Source organism: Anabrus simplex, chromosome 14, assembly GCF_040414725.1.
Source record: "Anabrus simplex isolate iqAnaSimp1 chromosome 14, ASM4041472v1, whole genome shotgun sequence".
NCBI classification, from domain to species: Eukaryota; Metazoa; Arthropoda; class Insecta; order Orthoptera; family Tettigoniidae; genus Anabrus; species Anabrus simplex.
Genome location: NC_090278.1, coordinates 39,329,309 through 39,348,183, shown reverse-complemented (window position 1 = coordinate 39,348,183; position 18,875 = coordinate 39,329,309). Strand labels below are relative to the sequence as shown.

Here is an 18,875-nt window from a genome sequence, read left to right as displayed (position 1 = left end):
ACCCTAAAAAGTATTAAAACTGAGACAGCCTCAAACTACTGATTACCACCATTTTCATTGTTCGTCTTGGCCGGCTGTGATGAAGTTAATGTTCATATTGTCTCCCAATAGAGCTTGCATGATGTGTGAAAATAAGGAAAGAGTGACATTTGATTCTGATATGGCGATTTGTAACCTCCTCCTCCTGGCTGTCATCGGGGCAATCTGATTCTTTTTCTCAGCAAGTTGGGAAGGAGCGGGGGTAGCGAGTTCATACCATTCTCGTAGATTCTGTAGCCAAGATATTCTGCTTCTTTTACTTCTTCCTTCCTTTTTCCTTGTAACATAAGCTGAAGGAGTCTATACTTATCATTTCGAATGTTAAGGCCAAAGTACTCTTGTTTCTTCTTTTTGATGTTTTGCTTCGCCTCTGGCTCCTTTTCAGTTGTTGGAATATCTCAGTGTTATGTATTATATCAACCCATGATATTTTGAGCAGGTGTTGGTAGTACCTCATCTCGAAGGATCAACGTTTTTTGGCTGTGTTCTCTGTTAAGGCCCAGGTCTCGGCACCATAGAGTAAGACTGAGAATACATAACACAGAAGTAAATGGAGATGGAGATTAGTATCATAGTCCCAGTTACAGAGGATTTTACTCATTCTCTTGAATGCAGTCCTTGCCTGTTCAATCTGAGATGTAATATCAACAGCAGAACATCATTTATATAACCTTACTTTTTGACACTTAGTAAAAAATTTTTTTCACATTTTAGGTGTACTCCAGGGGATGCTAGAGGTCTGTTGGCCGCTTCGCGACCTTAACTGGGGGGCTGTGCTTGTCCCCAGCCCAAGGTTTTTTTCACTAGCCGGATCTAACCAATCCAGACCAATAGTTTTGTCTCTAGTCATACCTAACCTATCCAGACCAATATTTTGTAATGCCAATGTTGGCAAGTCTGGGAACTCCTCGGAGCCGCAGCCAGAACTGCCACCATTTAGGATCTAGAACCTACTTCACATACAGGGTATTGAAGTTGACCAAAACATCTGTGTAATTAATATAATCAATTACAATCAAGAATTGGCTTTTAGATTTTTGACTTATTTAAGGCAGATACGTTAGAAGGAATCTCTCATATAAGATCATGTGTACTAGCCTCCAGAATGATGTCCTAATTTTCCTTTCTTTTGTAAACTATTCTTTTAACATTGCATGTATTAAGATTTCTGTTTAGTGTAATCGAGAAAGAACATATTACATTGATAACATGTTGCTGACAAGCAAATTTGTTTATTTCAGGGTTACAATACCCCCATCTCCACGTCGATGGCGTCAGACCCCTACATGTCCAACTATTACGGCACGTCCTTCCCATACCAAGCTTTCGGCGTGGGAGATGGCACGTGGTCCAATGGTGGCGATCCCATGACGTTCCTGAGCGGTTACGGAGGCCAGATGGGCCATGATTCCTATGGCATGGATGGTATGTTTGGAGGGGGAGGCGGTGGATTTGGAACTGCATTTGGACAGCCCGCAGCAGCTGCAGCAGCAGCTGCTGGATTTAACTACTTTCATGGCAATGGGGACTATTCAACATGGGGTAACTCGGCAGCAATGTCACGCAAACCCCATTATGAGGACTACTATCGAGGTGGAGATGGCATGTATGGTGCGGCAACTGCGACTGCTCCCGGCGTGGGAGGCTCCGGAGGTGGTGTGGATAGTTTGAAGGCGGTAGAACAGGGCATGCAAGGTCTGGGACTGTCGGACACACCTGGCGGCAGCAATGGGAGTGGAGTGACATCCAGTGGAGTGAAGGTGTCTGCTGATGGAAAGGACCTGTCTAAACAGGGCCAACAGGGCCCAGATGTGGTGGTGGGGAAATCGGGGGGAGGTATGGTGGACGTGGGCATGGTGGGAGGCAGTGGAATGGTGACAGTGCAAACAAATGTGGTAGCCCCTGCTCCTGCACCAGCACCCAAGAAAATGACGTGGGCGACCATCGCTGGACAGCCTGCCAAGCCGCAGCCTCAAGTATCATCTGGTGGCATGAAGAAGAAGGGGCCTGGTATGCCTCCTCCACCAATGGTGCCGGGGAAGCATAACATGGATATTGGCACGTGGGAGGGAAAAAATGGCAGTGGGGGTGGTTCTTTAGGTGGACCTAACAAGCAACCAGTTGGACCTCCTCCTCCAACGGTGAGACCAGCGTGGGGTGGGCCAGTGCGTGGTGGCGGACCGAGAGGTGGTGCTGGAGGACCCCCTACGGGCGGCGGACCGGGCTATCCACCGGCTGGTGGTCCACCACACCATCCAGGACAGGTGGCGATCCTCGCAGGACCGCATCATCCCCATCACCCTCACCATCCTCAGGGAGGCGGAGGAGGCGTAGGTGGTGGTGCTCCTCCTCCACACCATCATATGCAGCAACAACATCCTCCAGGGCCACACCCTGGAGGAGCTATGGTGCCTGCTCCCTTACCCTCACACCCAGTGTTGGATGAACTGCGCATCAAGAACAACTACAATCCATCAGATTTTGACCTAATGGCTGAAGGTGCCCGATTCTTCGTGATAAAATCTTATTCTGAGGACGACATCCACCGTTCGATTAAGTACGAGATCTGGTGCTCTACAGAGCATGGCAACAAGCGCCTGGATCAGGCATATCGTGAGCGTGAGTCTGAAGGTGGAACAGTTTATTTGTTCTTCTCTGTGAATGGCTCGGGACATTTCTGCGGTATGGCACAGATGGTTTCGCCTGTGGACTACCATTCGTCTAGCTCTGTGTGGTCTCAGGACAAGTGGAAGGGACAGTTCCGCGTGCGCTGGATCTATGTGAAAGATGTGCCTAATGCGCAACTGAGGCACATCCGGCTGGAGAACAACGAGCATAAGCCTGTGACTAATTCGCGTGACACTCAGGAGGTTCCTTTCGAAAAGGGTAAACAGGTACTTCGGGTGTTGCACATGTATCATCATACCACGTCCATCTTTGATGACTTTGTTCATTACGAGAAGAGACAGGAGGAGGAGGATAGCCGCAAAGTGGTGAGCGATGTGGTGGGACAACCTGGTGGGCCTCCGCAACAGCAGGGACAGCAGACGAATCAGGGAGGTGGCCCGGGATCTGGACGTGGTGAGCGAGGAGGTGGTGGAGGCCATCAACAACAGAAGGTAACTGCATTATTACAGTTAGAATTTGAATGAATGTAGCGCTAATACACAGTATGATGATTTATTATATTTGAATACATCTTATCGTAGGCAAAATTTCAGTTTGATGAAATGTATCTACAAGTAATTACTCTCCCTGCATGTTGAATCAAGTCTTTACAGACCATAAAAACTTAATTCAGTAAATTGAAGCCTTCTAATTTAGTGCTCTGTGGTGAATTACGGAAATCAAAGGCTTGTGTAAGAACTTAAACTGTCTTTGTCTTGTGTGTGTCCATTTATGCTTTTAAGTTACAAAAAATAAAAATGTCTCTGTTCTCTGTAGAGTGCCTGACTGTCTGCTTATGCCCCTCAAATAATTTTAAGAGAACTTTTAACAAATTTGCAAAACATATTTTTTTTGTGTTTAATCTTGCAATTTGGTCTGTATAAAAAAAAAGCTCCTTGTAATCTTCAACTTCAACTTTCTTCAGCTTATCCCAGTTATTTCTGGCGTTGCTGAAGCCACCCTTGCTCATTTTGGTTTTGGCTGGAGTTTTAAGACCGGATGCCATTCTCAGCCCAGGATTGACTGGGATTCAAACCTCAGTTTTCCGGTGGGAGGCCAGCAGCTAAGCCACTCAGCTAAAAATGCCGCCCCCTCCTTGTAATCTTCGGCTTTTTTTACTGTAATCTTAAAACTAGACATATTTAGGCTTTTGAAAATATACTTACCGGCTGCTATTTAAATCAGAAATGAAACATTTTCCACCCAAATCTTCACTTTGATGTAAATTTATTTCTGCAATTGCTAATTGCCGTATGACGAATACAATTTTCAATGACAATGAAATTATAATTTATATGCTAACCTGCTTGATAAATCTACATCTACTCCTAGTTATTAATAATTGATAATATAAATGATTCCGCAGAATTTGTACTGAACTTTTCAGTGCGTGAACAGCCACTTCTTGGCTTAATTGCTTTGAAATTGAAAATAACTTGCAACTATGCCTCTGGAATAGTTCCATGGCTGCCGATCATTAAGCTAATGACACTTTCTCTAATGCGTAGTTCGTTTTGAAATATGCTGCTGTTGGTTCATTTGACTTTTTTTCTCATGGTCAACCTCTTGTGGCTGTTCAGAGACTGTTTCAAATCGTATGCTAGTGTTGATGATGAAACTCTACTTTTATTTTTATTTTTTTATTGCAATAATGTCCAATCTTCTTGTACTCCCGTGGTAAGAATGCAGTGACTTCCTTAAAAACTTCATTATTCTCTTCTGGAAGAGAAGCTGCCATCTGTAGTAATAATAATAATAATATGGCATCAGTTACTGTATGCAGGCATTTTGATTTGGTGCCATCCAAGCTGCTTGCACGTATGTTTCAACATTCTGGTTTACGAAATTGTAGATTAAACCAGATCTCTCTTGGGCAATCTATGGATGAGTTTAATTTTGCCGGGTAAACACCAAATGTGTCGCCTGAAGTTCTGACATTTTACAGTACGTTATGAAGTCTCAATGATAAAGCTGGATTTCCCACCTAATCATCATCGATGTCCCACTCCAGTCACCCCGGTTTGGTTAACAAGTCTCCTCACTTCTTTCTGTCCTTTCACTTTTCCTGCTCCATTACATCCGTCACATCCAATCCAGCTTCTCTAATGTCCTTCCAAATCTGATCCTTCCACCTTCAAACTTCTCGGTTTCCAACTGGTCTCTTTCCCATTAACTTATCTTTTTAATTCCCTTCTTGCTACCATCTCAGTCTTGCTTTCTGTATGTTCTGTACTAACGGTTGTATATTTAACTCTTCTCTTATTTTAATATTTTGGATTCTATCTCTTCTTGTCTTTTTTACCGATGTTCTTAAAAATTTCATTTCTACTGCTTGGATCTTGACTATCTTGTCTCTTGCCTAATCAATACTTTATTTTGATGTATTTAACACATTTTTCAGTACCAGTTTCAGCCTCTACTATAGGCCATCTTCAGCTGCTGAAGAACCTTAATTTCTTAAAATAACATACAATAATATTAAAACACGACTTCGATATAAATTTAAATGTGTCACTGGTGTGGTCTTGATGCTCTATTCACAAATGAACTTCACACTTCACAATTTAACTTTTAGATATAATTTTAGACCTTCATAACTTCAATTTTATTACAAATTGTCTCATTTAAACTTAGAAATAAGTAATGTTTCAATATTGTATGTTGTTTTACCAAATTGAGGTTCTTCAGCAGCTGAAGATGCCCTTTAATAGAGCCCAAAACCGGTACTGCAAAATGTATTAAATACATCAAAATAAATTTTTAAAATATTAAGGGGGAAATCCAGCTTTATAATTGTTTGTTGGATATATCAATATGGGGCTAATGAAGCTAATAAACTATGACATCATGATGTGTCGGATGGACTCTCTTCTGTCCTTCAAACCATGATCTTGGCGTCCAGAAGGAAACACTCTACCACCTACGCATAGAGGGAGCCTTCACTGAAATGTGTTTTATCTGGACACGATCAGAGCAATTTCATTGCATGGAGGGCAAATTCTAGGTCTGTCAGTCTGACTATAGGTTTGTTCCAAGATGCTCCTGGATTGATACAGTACCATACCTGCTAAGTATTCCAATTTTTCCGTAAAATTTACGGATTTTGTGTGTGTTTTACGGTTGTACGGATTTTGAATATCTGCGCTTGTTTTTGCTTTCTGCGGTCAAATTGGCTTTGACTTACAATAATAGCTGGTAATACGAGATGCAGGGTGTTTGAAATTTGACTGGTAAATGTATCGATAATCACATTATAGATTATCACCATGCTTTTGTCACCTGTTCGACCTCAGCTGCTACTTCATTCACTGAGATATTCCCAAACAAGTAGCAGGCTGTGATTTTGAAGAAAAGAAACTAGTGAAAAGTAGCAGGCTGTGAATTTATATGTAACTACTTTAGTAACTGCGTCGTGCTTCGTAGCAGCTGAAAGGCTTTGTTTGTGTGTGGGTGTGAGTAACATTGGCGGTAGTTCTGAAACTCATGGAATTGTGTAATAAATTTGTAATTGATTTAGTATTTTTAGTGGTGTTCGCAATGAATTCAACTAAGAAACATTATCTATCTTTTAGGGAGACATATTCTGTTCCATGTGCTTGTGTGATATAAACATTTCTCACTGAGGAAGAACAGAATTAGTAAATCACATTAAATCTGTTAAACACGTCTCCAATACAAAATTTAAAGGTTGCAGTTAGAACATTAATTCGTTTTTTACCTCTTCTGGAGCCGACCTTATTATAGTAAGAGCAGATTGCTTGTTCATTTCATTTTTAATTGAACATAATATCCCATTAGCTGCTGCCAATCATGCTGGTGCACTGTTTAGGAAAATGTTTCCAAGTTCAGAAATTGCATACAAATATGGCTGTGGTCGTACGAAAACCACACATTTTGAAAGAAATGGCTATGGATTTAAGAAGTGAACTCATCAGTTACATGCAACGTGAAATATTTTCTTTAGCTACGGATGGGAGCAATAATAGTAATGCTAAGCTTTACCCTACTGTCGTCACCTGTTTTGTGGCAAAGCAGGAAAAGATAGCTCAGTGTTGTCTGTCCCAGCCCTGGGTGGGTGATTCAACGGGATGTAATGTTGGTAATTTGGTAAATTCACAGTTAGTGTGTTACAAAATTCCAATTATAAATTATGTAGAGTTCTGTTCCGACAATGCTCAGTCCTGATTGGAAAGAAGAATGGAGTTGTTGCTGTTTTAAAGGAGGCACAGTCATCTGTCTTCGTACGAGGTTGTTCATGCCATTTGATTAACTTGGCTGCTGAGAAAGGTGCAAGCAGTTTGCCTGTTAAAGTTGATGAACTATTAGTCGACATTTATTATTTAGAAAAAGAGTTGTAAGAAGAAGGAACGCCTTAAGAAACTCTTAAGATCTTTACAGCAAGGAAACTAAGATACTGAAACATGATTGCACAAGATGGTTATCGTTAGGAAGGTGTCCGCAGAGGCTATAAGAGCAATGGGATACACTAGTTGGTTTCTTTAAAGATGAGGTGCTTGTTAATGCTCAGCGTGCATCAACTACTAGCTCAGCGTCATTTACGTTCCCGAATGCCGAGCCTGGTAGTACTATTTGAGGATCAACTGTCTTCGGGCTGATGACCTAACAGTTTCTTAAGAAGTAATGTATGATAGATACACCATGAACCATTCCAAAAAAAATGTTTTTCCAATATGCTTCTGGAGATCAGAATTGATTTATTTGGAATACATACAGAAAAAATAATAAAAATTAGAAGACCTGTGTAATTATAATATTGAAATTGAACTTAATAATTTTTGCTGGAAAATTCTTTGTTAGCCGGAGATTTCAATCACAGGTATAAATGAAACTGTATAATTTGTAGAACCTGCCTGGTGGCCATAATTGTTAATGTGTCAAGTCTATATGGTATGACTCCGTGGTTATCTGGTTCGAGTCCCGTTGCTCGAAAAAATGTCACCATTAGAATGTTGGCCAGCAAGGCAAGAGGTGGCAGTATGCAATTTCTAATCACTAGATTGCAGCCCTAAAGCCTGGCTTTAATACCAATCCATGGAGTGAGGGCATATGACACATCTGTCGGATGGGAACGTAAAGCTTTGAGCAGACCCCTTGGAGTTATTCAACAGCAGTAGGTACGTGCCAACACAGGTTTCACCCTCTCCTTATGTCATCATAATCATTCCGCATCCAGATGCACAGGTCGCCCATGGGGGTCAAATAGACCGAAACAGGTGAGCCAAACATGTCCTCGGACACTCCTGGCACTAAAAGCCATACGATACATAAATTAGTAGAGAATCTCTTAAGATTTGTAACAAGTTTTTTCCACATCATAAAACAGAATTATCAAATTTTGGTGGATAGTGGCTGTGTTCTTTGGCAGGGTACCTCTGGATCCAAACAGGAGGCCTCTGACAAGCCGTTGACCAAGAGTAATATTATACTTGGCTGATAGATATGGCAGACATGGTGTATAAATTGCTTGCTTTTCCAGATTAACATCCTGATCTTGTTGCAGGTCTCTTTTGAATCTTTTACTAAACAGCCTGTAGTCGCTACAATGTTTAGAAATTTTCTTTGGCAGGCTGGTAAAGGTGGATTTCAGCCAGACGGCTGGGATGTTGTCAAAAGCTTTTTCGTAATCATTGAAGCAAGTAAAGATAGTTCGTTCTTGGTGAAGATATTTTTTAATTTTGTCGTGGGTGTGGTTGAACAGTTTCATCAGAGGGTGGTCATCGTCATATGGCTTCAGCTATCGTGTACAGAATAGTTTTTAATTTCATGCTATCTGGTCGTCAATTTCGACACACTGTTTTACTCTAGGGCTACTAGATGGCAGAGTAAACCAAATCTCTCTTGGTTTCTATGGCTGGGTTTTAATGAATTTTGTCGGGTAAACACCTAATGTATCACCAGACATCGTTTACATGCCGACATCGTATGACATGGAGTGTTGGTTGGACTTTCTTCCGCCCTTCAAAAATCAGACTACCTCTGAACCTGCTGTCTTGGGATCTGGAGGCTGACACGCTACCACTGATCCACCATCATCAATATCAGTCAATTATTTCTGCATCAAACTCAGAGCTAGAAACTGAGGCACGAAAAACAGGACTCAAGATTAATTCCAGTAAGACCAAAGATATGAGGCTGTTCTCAGATACCCAAGAACGATTTTGTCTAGATGGACAGGAAATTGAAAATGTAGATCAATTTTGCTACCTGGGAAGTACGGTAGATAAACAAGGCGGGGCTACAGACGATGTTAAGTCATGCATCAGGAAGGCTAATGGGGCATTTGTGCAGCTCTATCCACTGTGGAAAAACCGTCCCATATCTCAACGAATTGAGGATCTTCAATAGTAACGTCAAGCGAGTCCTCTATGCATGTGAGATCTGGAAAGTCACTACAGGGATTACTAAGATGCTGCACACCTTTGTAAACCGGTGTTAGCGCAGGATCCTAAACATTCATTGGCCGGACACAATTAGTAACAAAGATCAATGGGAAGTGACTGGGGAAACACCCATTGGAAATCAGATCAAACAGCGGAAGTGGGGGTGGATAGGACACACGTTGAGAAAGCAGGATGGAGCCATTGAGAAGCAAGCCTTGAAATGGAATCCGCAGGGACAACGAAAGCGGGGTCGACCACAGCAGACCTGGAAGAGATCCGTATTTGAGGAGGCAAGTGAGACAGGAAAAACCTGGGGAGAACTACGTCGGATGGCCTGCAGCAGAGTCCGCTGGCAAAAATTCATCGAAGCCCTATGCTCCTGAAGGAGCCACAGGAAATAAGTAAGTCATTTCTGCATCAATATGATTTGGGCCAGCAGCTTTGCTAGGTGCTATGCTTGAGACTTTCTCCAGCTCATCCATTTGGACAATCTAGAGTTCTCTATGATGTTCTTTTTCCAATTCTCTATGATCTTTTTCCAAATTTCCACTGGCTTACCATCCACAAATTTATTTTCATTGTGAACTAGTTTTGCTCTCTTCTGTCCATCCACATCTGTCCAGGCCTTCCATGTCTCTTTTCTGTTAGTTTCTCTGGGAAAACTTTATCTTTGGAACTCAGTCTTCTCTCATTCACATCATGTTTCCATATGGTTTCAGCTTGCTTGTTTCTGTCATTTGCTGTAGTATTGAAACTCTAATCCTCATTCTAATCTCTTCATTTCTGATTCTATCTTTTTCTGATCTTTACTACAATCTCTCTAACAAATTTCATCTCGGCTGCCTGAACTTCTCATCTTGTTATATTGTTGTCCATGTATGGTGCATATGTCTATATCAGTACATAATCGGTTGACTTAAAATGATTGTTTTGGAACTTCTTGGATCCACAGTATATCCCTCACACTCAAGATAAATCCATTTGTTGTACTGTTTCCAATCTCCTTGCTTATCTTCCCATCTTCTGTGATTATACATTCAAAGCATTTTAAACTTTTCTTAACTTCTATTAGTTTTCATTTACCTCTGTCCTCCTGCTCCTTTCCTTCCTACTTTGTGTCATCACTACTGTTTTACTCTTCTCTACACTTATTCTTGTTCCTACCTCTTCCATGTCATGGTTTCATGCATAAACTTGTACTTCCTTTCATTTTCTCTCCATATCTCTGACATCTTCAAACAGTAGGGCATCTGCTGTCTTTCTTCCCATCTTCTGTTTTAAAGGTAGTTACTGTTGCCTAACATCCATAGGTTTAACCTTAAAGTACCACCCCCTGTGGGTGGGGGACACAGACGAAGAATACACCCACAGTATCCCCTGCCTGACGTAAGGGGCGACCAAGGGATGATTGTACTAGAACCATGAAACTACAAGGTGGCGCACGAAATGTCATACACTGGAAATTGTTTATAGAAAATGTAATATACAACATATTGAATACAAAATGGCGTTGCAACATTCACTGACATGTGCATGGTTAATCCGTGTGCAGGACATGTTCAATATGTTCTCGGTCTACAACAGCTTCGAGACGAACCTGCACGTTCGTGATCACTCTATGACACAAGTCATCACTCAACTCTCGGAAGAAAGTCACAATGGCCGCTTGCAATTACTGTACATTTTCTGGTTTATGGCAGTAGATTGTCTCCTTCAAATATCCCCACAGGAAGAAGTCGCAGGGATTGTGTTCGGGGCTATGCGGTGGCCAGATTGAGCCGCTCTGAAAACACTCGGGATATTGATGGGGCACCACACAGGGCCTAAAATGTTCATTCAGGAAGTCCAGAACAACATTTGCTGTGTTCATCTTGCATGAACCATTGTGTCTCTGTTGGTAGTCGTGATGCAGGGAGTTCTGGAAGGAAACTGTTCGTCAACATGTCCAAGTAATGCGCACTGTTGACTGTGTCATTGGAAAAGATTGCCCCAATAATTCCATGACTGGAAATTGCAGCACACACACACACTTTAACACCATGACTTTCAACCTCATGCACAATAGCAGGCAGTTCTTTCGCCCCAAACCGAACCTTGTTTGTTCACTGCACCATTGAGATAGACGTGTGCCTCATCACTGAACCATGTGTTGTGCAATACGGGATCACCTTCTGCAATAACCCACGCAGCAAACTGTACTCGCCATTGCTTGTCAAGCGCCGTTAGTTTATGGCCTGTTGTCATTTTGCATGGTGTCAGACTCGTTGGCTGAATGGTCAGCGTACTGGCCTTCGGTCCAGAGGGTCCCGGGTACGATTCCCGGGCGGGTCGGGGATTCTAACCTTCATTGGTTAATTCCAATTGCCCGGGTTCTGGGTGTTTGTGCTGTCCCCAACGTCCCTTCAACTCGCACATCACACATAACACTATCCTCCACTACAATAACACGCATCACACAGGGCCTAAAATGTTCATTCAGGAAGTCCAGAACAACATTTGCTGTGTTCATCTTGCATGAACCATTGTGTCTCTGTTGGTAGTCGTGATGCAGGGAGTTCTGGAAGGAAACTGTTTGTCAACATGTCCAAGTAATGCGCACTGTTGACTGTGTCATTGGAAAAGATTGCCCCAATAATTCCATGACTGGAAATTGCAGCCCACACACACCCTCATCAGAGGGTCTGCCTTACAAGAGCTGCACCCGGCTAGAAATAGCCACACGAAATTATTTTGTATGAAACACGTCAAGGTCAGACTGCAGTATTCTCTGAATTGACCAACGAGAGATGCCCAGCTGAACACATGCACTTCTGGTGGATTTGGAGGGGCTCCGAGCCACAGCCGCTCTCACAGCAGCAACATTCTCCAGTGAGCGGATCAGCTTGAGGCGGGGCCGTTTCCTCTCCAGTATGTTGCCTTCTGTTTCAAAGTGCCTGGCCAGTCTGTATATAGTCTGCCGGCAAGGAGCCCACCGAGTACGGAAATGAACACGAAACCTTTCCTGGGTCCGAGCTATGCTCTTTGTTTCCGCATAAAACACCACCATCTTCACCTTCTGTTCACGCGTCAATCTTCCTTTGTCCGCCATGCTGTATAACTGGCAGCCGGTACGCATGCGCGACATGTGGTGCTGCCTGTTGGATCACGCATGAAATAAGGTTTCTCTTCACGACAGGGCATGCTTGTAAGCCCAGGTTTACATATTTTATAAAACATTTCTGATGTGTGACATTTCGTGCGCTACCCTATACTTGTGATTAGTACCACCATGCGGGGAACACCATGGGTCGCTTATACTTGCGCTATGTTAGGTACACAATAGGTTTGTAATTCGTAGCAACAGAGTGCATTGCCAGCTTTTACAGTATCTGTGATTAGTACCACTTCAGGAGCGACACCATGGTTCTGGCTTGCCTATGATTAGTACCCACTATATGAGGAACACCACGTGATAGTGCGGGTCCCTGTGGTTAGTACATGTATGTGATGAACACCACAGGTTTGTGTTGCATGTAAATGGCGCCGTACCGAGCTCGATAGCTGCAGTCACTTAATTGCGGCCAGTATCTAGTATTCGGGAGATAGTGGGTTCGAACCCCACTGTCGGCAGCCCTGAAGATGGTTTTCCATGATTTCCCATTTTCACACCAGGCAGTTCTGGGACTGTACCTAATTAAGGCCACGGCCGCTTCCTTGCCACTCCTAGCTCCTTCCTGTACCATCGTCGCCATAAGACTTGTCGGTGGAGCATAAAGCAACTTGCAGAAACAAAGGGCGCTGCAATGTGCAAAACACCATAGGTCTGTATTATATGTATTACCTGTGACTAGTACCATAATGTGTGGAAAACTGCGATTCTACGCTACTTTTGATTAGTACCGCAACATGACAAATACCATGTTCTACTTTTCTAGCGATGTGTGTGTGTTCAGTCTTCAGCCCTAAGACTGGCTGGATCCTCAACAGCTCCGCCATCAGCTGTCATAGATGGCCTAGGCATCACTGAAAAAGCGTACTAGGGAAATGAGGAGTGAGGTAGTTTCCCGTTGTTTTCCTCACCGAGTCAGAAGTTGCTATGACATACCAGTATGCCAAGCCCACTGAAATACATACAACAACCGACCCTGTGAGTGATGTTTTCACACCATTCATAACAGGGACTGGCTGCATAAGGAACGGTGTTACTAGAATCGCTCATACCTCGGTCATTTTCATATCGTCAAAGCCAAGGATGAGACTGAGACAGGTCAATGAAAGTAACAAATTTATTCTAGCCCATACCAGAAGACATAGTGCACTGTAAACACTACATCCTGCCAGCAAGGTCAATTCCTAGCGATAAGTACCATTATGAGGGGCCGATGACTTATATTTTGGACTCCTTTAGACTACAAGCATAATCGATTCAGTATTATGCTATAGAAGCAGTTCCATTGTCAGTAATACTATTGTTTTACGTCAGTCTCTGTGAATGTGAGTCATTGCAGGTTGGATCCACTGATTGTTTTAAATTCATATCCATTCATTCTTCATTCTCACGTTTTGAAATCTGGTCGGTGGAGGATTTTGGACTTTAATTCGTCATTCCATTTCATCTCATTTCATACCATTAGGGCCAATGACCTAGATGTTAGGCCCCTTTAAACAACAAGCATCATCCTTGAAGTAGCCTACACAAGTCCCTTGAGTGGTGCTAAGTAAGCAGTACAACTGGCAACCAGTCAATCCTTGTGATCTGCTGGCACATATTACTTAATAAACGGAAAGATAAATGTAGAGTAACCGGGCGAGTTGGCCGTGCGCGTAGAGGCGCGCGGCTGTGAGCTTGCATTCGGGAGATAGTAGGTTCGAATCCCACTATTGGCAGCCCTGAAAATGGTTTTCCGTGGTTTCCCATTTTCACACCAGGCAAATGCTGGGGCTGTACCTTAATTAAGGCCACGGCCGCTTCCAACTCCTAGGCCTTTCCTATCCCATCATCGCCATAAGACCCATCTGTGTCGGTGTGACGTAAAGCCCCTAGGAAAAAAAAAAATAATGTAGAAAACTTTGCTTCCAAAAGAGGTCCATTTAAGGACCGAATAACAAGAAACACTTAGGCTCGATGTTGAGAGTTAGTCAGCTTAACATTGAAGGCATTAGTAGACCTAATGGTACTATACAAGATCTTCGTTGAAAAGGAAGACTAAATCCAACTTCAATCAACAGGGAATATACACTGACTTAGCAAATGTCATGGAATAGTCACCTAATAGCGTGTGGGGCCTCCTCTGGCCCTGCAAACTGCAGTGAGACTCCGCGGAAGTGAGTCGACAAGTCCCTGGTAGTCCTCTGGACGCAGCTGACACCAAATCGTTTGCATCGCGGCCGCCAGTGCTGGTCTGTTTGTGGGTGCAAGATCCATGGCACGGAGCCTGCGTTCCAGGACATCCCAGATATGCTCGACAGAGTTCATACCGGGGCTCCTGGGTGGCTATGGCAGTCGCTGGACCTCCGCTGCATGTTCCTGGAACCATTCCCAGGCGACGTGGGAGCGATGTGGCGGCGTGTTATCATCTTGAAACACCGCAGAACCGTCGGGGCGCTGGAAGGCCAAAAATTGGTGGAGATGGTCTCCGAGCAGCTCAACATAATGCGTACCATTCAAAGTCTCTTCCAGAACAACTAGGGGGCCCATTCCATACCAGGAAAATGCACCCCAGACCATAACAGAGACACCAGTGCCCTGGACCACACCTTCGAGGCAGGGGGGATCCATTGCTTCATGTGGTCTGTGCCATACACGGTGCCTCCCATCGGCATGGTGCAGTTGAAATCGTGATTCGTCCGACCCTATCACGTTACGCCATTGTTCCAGTGCCCGTGACTGGTGACAAATCCGCGTTGTCGTGCCCGATGACATTGGGTTAACAGTGGCACCCTTGTGCGGCACCGGATTCCATACCCTATAGAACTCATGTTCGTACGGATTGTCCACTGGGAGATGTGTCTAGCACGGCCTGTGTTGAATTGAGCCGTGATTTGTTGCACGGTTGCCCGTCTGTCACCATTGACAATCCGCCTCAGATTACGCCGGTCACGGTCGTCGAGGGTGGCTGGACGGCCGATCGTTCGTATGTTGTGGACGTAGACACCTGCATTCAACCATTCACGCTACACCCTGGACACGGTTGATCGTGTGAAGCCGAATTCCTACACCACTTCCGAAATCGCACTTCCCATCTGTCGGGCACCGACCATCATACCCCGTTGGAATGGTGTCAGCTCACGACAACGTTCCATGTTACACCCGTCACATGCACAGCCGTTGCCCACAGGTCTTCTATACAACTGCCGCTGGCACAGTTGGTGTGTGGTGCGCAGACAACACACCTGCGCATCTGTGCTCCATTATCCAATGACATTTGCTCAGTCAATGTATATGGATTCGACCTCCAAGGAATAACATATGACAAGATTTATGATGTACCAACCAACCTATTGTATGTTCGAAATACGCTAATATTGAAAACGTATACATTGTCTCAACCTGTTCTGCAAATTGCGTCCATAAAGTTGTTGCTAGTATTGGCAAAATACCTGCTGTAAATCTATGTATATAAAGTAAGTGTTTTGTCTGTACATTGCTCAGAATTTAAAAAGGATGGCATTTATGTATAAGTCATGTCCACAATGACAAGGAAATGCACTTTTTAATTTTTCGTAATTTCTGTCTGTATGTATATCTACACGCACCACGAGAAAGCGGCTGAAGAGAATTTAATGAAAATCGATATGCAAAGTTGGGGAATTGGTTGCTACAATCTAGGCCATAAATAATTTTATTCATGCTGAGTGAAATGGTAGTTTAGGGGAAGGCATAAAATTTAATTCTCAGATATTTATGTTCGTAATGAAAATCAGTATGAAAAGTTGGGGGATAAGTCGCTACAATCTAGGCCATAAATAATTGTATTCACGCTGAGTGAAATGGTAGTTTACTGGAAGGCATAAAATTGAATTCTCAAATATTTATGTTATTAGTGATCGTATCAATAAGTACTACGTATCTATAGTTATATAGTATTAAATTTTCGATCATTTATGTCTTATACATTATCGTATTGGCTATGATCACAGAGATGTTCATGAATTTGGATTTTTGTTACGAAGTCCATATCAGCGCCGAGTCACGAGAAAATGGGACAACCGAATTTAATGAAAATCGGTATATAAATTCGGAGAGTAAGGAATTACAGTCTACGCTATAAATAATTTTATAAGACGCCATAATATCACAGAGTTGAAAGAAAACTAAATGTGAAGGCCTAAAATATAGAAATACCATAAAATTGATCAACAATAGCATTACATTGACTATCGTACGTTGTGATGTGCTTTGTGTCTTCTGTTGCCACTCATCTCCTATAGATAGGATTACTGCTGCATACAGAGATTTTTTTAAATTTGCTTTACGTCGCACCAACACAGATAGGTCTTATGGCAACGATGGGATGGGAAAGGGCTAGGAGTGTGAAGGAAGCGGCCTTGGTTTTAATTAAGGTACAGCCCCAGCATTTGCCTGGTGTGAAAATTGGAAACCACGTAATACCATCTTCAGGGCTGCAGGCAGTGGGGTTCGAATCCACTATCTCCTGGGTGCAAGCTCACAGCTGTGTACCCCTAACCAAACAGCCACCTCTCCAGGTCGTACAGAGTGTAACAGCCTGTCTGAATATTGGCGGGAAGTAGCTGGGGAGTTAGATAACGTTCTTCTTTAGCATGCCGTTCCTCTGGTTCATAAATTTTCTGATACTGCTGGTACGTAACACACTGATTCATCATAGCATTTGAGCTATTCAATCCCTTCTCTGAGGCACTGACTGGAATGAGCAGTGTGCATATGTAACGGAATAATGGCAGAGGAGTGTTCACGGCTGTCTGCGGCCTGGTCATTCTAGCTCAGGAACTTTGAGATCAGCACCGTAAGTTAGTACTGTTCGTTAAAAGTGAGGAAATGTGCAGTATTTCATTTGATCGAGTATTTTATATGATAATATTGCTTTTAATAACTACATTCCTACTGACGTTTTTGTAATGACCTATGTTGACTTCAGTTACGGAAACCACAAAGTGAGTATTTCTGGGAATCGCGTAGCGAAGCACGGGTACATCAGCTAGTATGTTTAGAAACCTCCTAATGTACTCATCCTACAGCATATTTGGAAGACTTAGCAGTCATCAGAGAACGTGGAAAATAGTGATAAAAATGTAAACATCCTGGGAAAATGGTCTGATGAACACTATCGACATCTCATCTGTGATACCACATTTGCTTTATGTCGCACCGACACAGATAGGTTTTATGGCGACGATGGGATAAGAAAGAGCTAGGAGTGTGAAGGAAGTGGCATGATTGATGCTCATTCTGAACTGTTGCCTGGCTAATAGTTTACAATCCTGAACCTATACTTTATCTCATCTGATGATACTGGCCAACCACTCGGTATTACAAAAGGTTTTAACGGACTTCCCGCACAGCCAATACCGCCTAGTCCTTAACTGAAATGGGCAATAGTATCCCTGTAGTAAGATCATTCCCTCATCCTACCAATTGAGAAAATCAGGGTCCGGTTTCGACACTATCATTATTTTCCAGCTCCTGTTTCCCAGGCGTGGTGTAAAAATGTTTGCCACTTCGTCCTGTCAAAGCATTCCTCTGTGGCCTCCCTACTGGCCTCTCCCCTTTCACTTGTATGTCAAAATTTCTTGCTCTTCTCGTACTGTCCATCCTCATAACATGTCCAAATCATTGTAGCCTGCTTCTTCCTAAAATCTTTGTAACAGTGATTTTGATTCCAGCTTCCTTTCTGTTGCTTCATTTCTAATCTGTCTTTCCTGATCTCTAGGTTCATTGTTCTGATGAATTTCATTTCTGTTGACTGGATTTTACTATTTGCCTTGTTATGTAGGGTACATGTTTTTTTGTCCATAGGTGAGAATGGGACTGTAGTAGATGTGCTACATGGCCAATTTTGCTTTCTGGTGCATGTTATCATTTCTCACTTGAAAATAAAATTGAGAAGCTTTCTGAGTCTTATTAAATATTTCTTGCGTTATTAAATGTTACGTTTTGAAATGATACTTCCAAGATATTTGAATTTAGAAAGAGATTGTAACAGAGTTCCTCCAAGGAAATGTTTGAATCTGGGCCTTTCCTGTTAATAGTGATTTCAACAGTTTTTGTTTGACCAATGTTCAGTCCTTATTCTTTAAACTTGCTACTCCAAAAATTTAGTTTCTCCTGTACTTCTGCTTCATTTTCTCCTCAGATCAGAACATCATCTGCACATATTAGTGTTAGCTCTTTGCAATGTTCTTTGATGGATTTTATGATCATGTCAGTGAACAGGAGTGGTGACAAGACATTTCCTTGCTGGACTTTTCTTGTGGTTTCAAACCAATCTGATCTTCCATCCCCTACTTGGACACAGGTATAAAGCATTTTTGATAGAGCATGTTTACTTACTCAATCTGGAAGTTTGTCACACCTATACCTTATCTCCCTAGGCACACTGTCATAGGCCTTCTCGATATCCATAAAACCATCACTAAGTTCTTACCAGTTTCCCAATGCTTCTCTGACAGCAAATATCAGGTCTGTAGTGCTTCGGCTCTTCCTGAACCCTGCTCTTCCTCCAATAATGGTTCTACTATATTCCTGATTCTTCTTTCAGTTATCTTCTCCAGAAGTTTTGAGTGGAAAATAAAATGATGCCCCCATAATTT

General features: G+C 42.8%; 1 protein-coding gene across 1 annotated transcript in view; it reads left to right on the top strand.

Annotated features, from left to right (window-relative positions):
• Ythdf (YTH domain-containing family protein) overlaps positions 1–18,875 on the top strand; it is a 115,544-nt gene that overhangs the window by 68,093 nt on the left and 28,576 nt on the right. Inside the window, exon 4 of the mRNA XM_067158468.2 lies at positions 1,281–3,158. Within this exon, the coding sequence (XP_067014569.1) occupies positions 1,281–3,158 (1,878 nt within the window). The remainder of the gene's footprint in view (positions 1–1,280; positions 3,159–18,875) is intronic.